Source organism: Brachyhypopomus gauderio, chromosome 15 (assembly GCF_052324685.1).
Source record: "Brachyhypopomus gauderio isolate BG-103 chromosome 15, BGAUD_0.2, whole genome shotgun sequence".
Classification (NCBI taxonomy): domain Eukaryota; kingdom Metazoa; phylum Chordata; class Actinopteri; order Gymnotiformes; family Hypopomidae; genus Brachyhypopomus; species Brachyhypopomus gauderio.
In genome coordinates, this window is record NC_135225.1 from 1,896,119 (window position 1) to 1,898,618 (window position 2,500).

General features: G+C 45.5%; 1 protein-coding gene across 1 annotated transcript in view; it reads left to right on the top strand.

Annotated features, from left to right (window-relative positions):
• The window catches only part of ttc7a (tetratricopeptide repeat domain 7A), a 35,492-nt gene that overhangs the window by 12,624 nt on the left and 20,368 nt on the right, over nucleotides 1-2,500 (top strand). Inside the window, 4 exon segments of the mRNA XM_076975130.1 lie at nucleotides 334-471; nucleotides 1,377-1,450; nucleotides 1,453-1,474; nucleotides 2,066-2,170. Of these exon segments, the coding sequence (XP_076831245.1) occupies nucleotides 334-471; nucleotides 1,377-1,450; nucleotides 1,453-1,474; nucleotides 2,066-2,170 (339 nt within the window).

Genomic DNA, 2,500 nt, shown 5'->3' on the forward strand with positions numbered 1-2,500 from the left:
CGACGCTGTTAGTTACACCTGCCGATGGTATACGGCGTGTATATCCTAGAAGGGAAGAAGTGCGTCATGGTCATTACAGTGTGCAGCGGGGATGTGTGGGGATAGTATGTGTGCTGTCTCATCTTACCCGGCCATGATAATTGGTGCTTTGGGCAAAAGTTTCATTAGTGGAATGATCTAAGCTCAGGTTCCTCTCTTCAGGTCTTAAGCCCAGTAACCTCAAAACACATCTCTGGCCATCTTGCAAGGACATCTTCTACTAATGCTTGGTTTCTTTTAGACTTGCTATCTGCCAGCCCACTGAAATGTGCTTATGTATGTCGCCCCCTGCAGGCCAGCAGGGAGGCTGTGATCAGCCGCAAACCAGAGCACCAGGAGGCGAGGGAGGCCAGCATCCAGCACGTGTCTTCTGTCTATGACCTGCTTTGCATCGGTATGGCCAGGAGGGGGCAGTACGCAATGGTGTCAGAGGTGAGCCTGGTTTAGAGATCAGAGTGCCTGCCAAGCAGAGCCTAAATGTAGACACAAGAACTATTAGGACAGAGCACTGGTGTGCAGGCGGGTTTTTATGCCAGTGTTACTGTTCCCTTTCTATTCACACTGTGACAGACTTGTTTCCTCTCTTCGTATTCTCCCCTTTGGGCTGTGTGAGTTTTAGACCTGGTACGTTCTAGCGCGCTCTGGTGAGAAACTCAGGTGAATAAGGAGTGGAGTTCATTCTAACAGGGATCCTCGGTCAACACAGATGACATTATAACAGTGTGAACACCAAACTCCAAACTATTGGTGTTCTATTTTTACCTTTCACATTAAGAAGAGCTGTCACCTTGCTATAACGTTTTTAGACCCCACTGTTAAGTCTCCTCATTTATTAATATGTGCTTAGTAACATAATCATTCACCTAAAAGCCCAGGCAGGAGTTTACTGAAACCCAAGAAGTCCATGTTTACAATAATGTGGAACTAGAACTAAAGTAGTAAAATCAGGTAGTTTACTGATGCGATTGATCACTCACAAACAAACTTCACAGGCAGGTTTTAAGAAACAGGAGTATCCTGTTTCATGTCTAGGTATATTTAAACATTAAAAATACAGTATGACCTATTTTTCAATCAACAGTAAGTCACTTGAATATATTGTATACATTTTGTTTACATTGTTTATAATAATTAGCATTTTCTGCATGTCAAATAGCTATTTCAGCCGTGTCAGTTCCTGGACGAGCCTGTAAGAAGAACAGCAGGCATGCAACTGCCATTTTAACAAATCACTGCTGTATTTTGTCAGCTTAATTCATTTAATTAAGTGTGTATCTGTGTGTGTGTGTGTGTGTGTGTGTGTGTGTGTGTGTGTGTGTGTGTGTGTGTGTTGGTAGTGTTTGGTACGAGCTACGAAGTTCTCCTTTAATGAGTTCCACCTCTGGTCTCAGCTGGGATTGTCCCTCATGGCTTGTCCCTCATGGCTTGTGGAAAGGTGAGATGTGCATCTCAAATCAGGACCACCTCATTTCACACAGAATATACAGGTGAATGTTACGTTTTATACTGACGTTTGTTAACGTGCCATCACTGAGATGGTAATGTAGATTCAAAAGAAATCTTTGTCAAAAATCACGCCTAGTGCTAAAGTGATTTATCCAGTGGCACTTTTTAGAGTTTTCTATTACTGGGATCACCTTTTGACCCTACGGACTGGAGTCAGGCTGCCAGAAACTTCTGGAACGCTGACAATGTGTTAGTAAATGCGTGCACTTCCACATGTGTTCGTGTACGTGTGTGTGCATGGCTGCATGTGTGTGTGTGTGTGTGTGTTTATGTGTCTGTATGTGAAATTGGAGAATCGATTTCTGCAGTCAAAGTGCAGATCAATGGGGAGGTCTGGAAATAGGACGAACTGTATATGGAGGTGCTGTCAGACGCACTTCTATTTCCGGCGTGGGTGTGAGTGTGTGTGTGTGTGTGTGTGTGTGTGTGTGTGTGTGTGTGCGCCACCGTCACTGTGTCACTATGTCACTGTGTACGTGTGTGTGCATGTGTGTGTTCATTGGCTGTATGTCTGTTACAGTCTGAAGGAGCCGTGTCCGTATTTAAAGAGTGTGCTCGAATGAAACCTCAAGACCCCATACCGCCATTGCTGGCAGCCAAAGTGTGCATCAACCATCTCCACTGGGTAAACCCCGCCCCCAACCAAACACACCCACCCACAAAACACACACACACACACACACACACACCCACACACACACACACACACACACACACACACATGCACTGTGGTCCTGTCATTTTCTTCTGATACTGAATGACCTTTATGTAAACTGCCCCATTGTGGGGTTACACTGATTACAGTACAGTATCTACCCCAAGCACCAACTGACCACACAGTGCGCTTGTGGGCAGGAGACCACACCTGTGTGCAGGAGACCACACCTGTGTGTAGGAGACCACACCTGTGTGCAGGAGACCACACCTGTGTGAAGGAGATCACACCTGTGTGCAA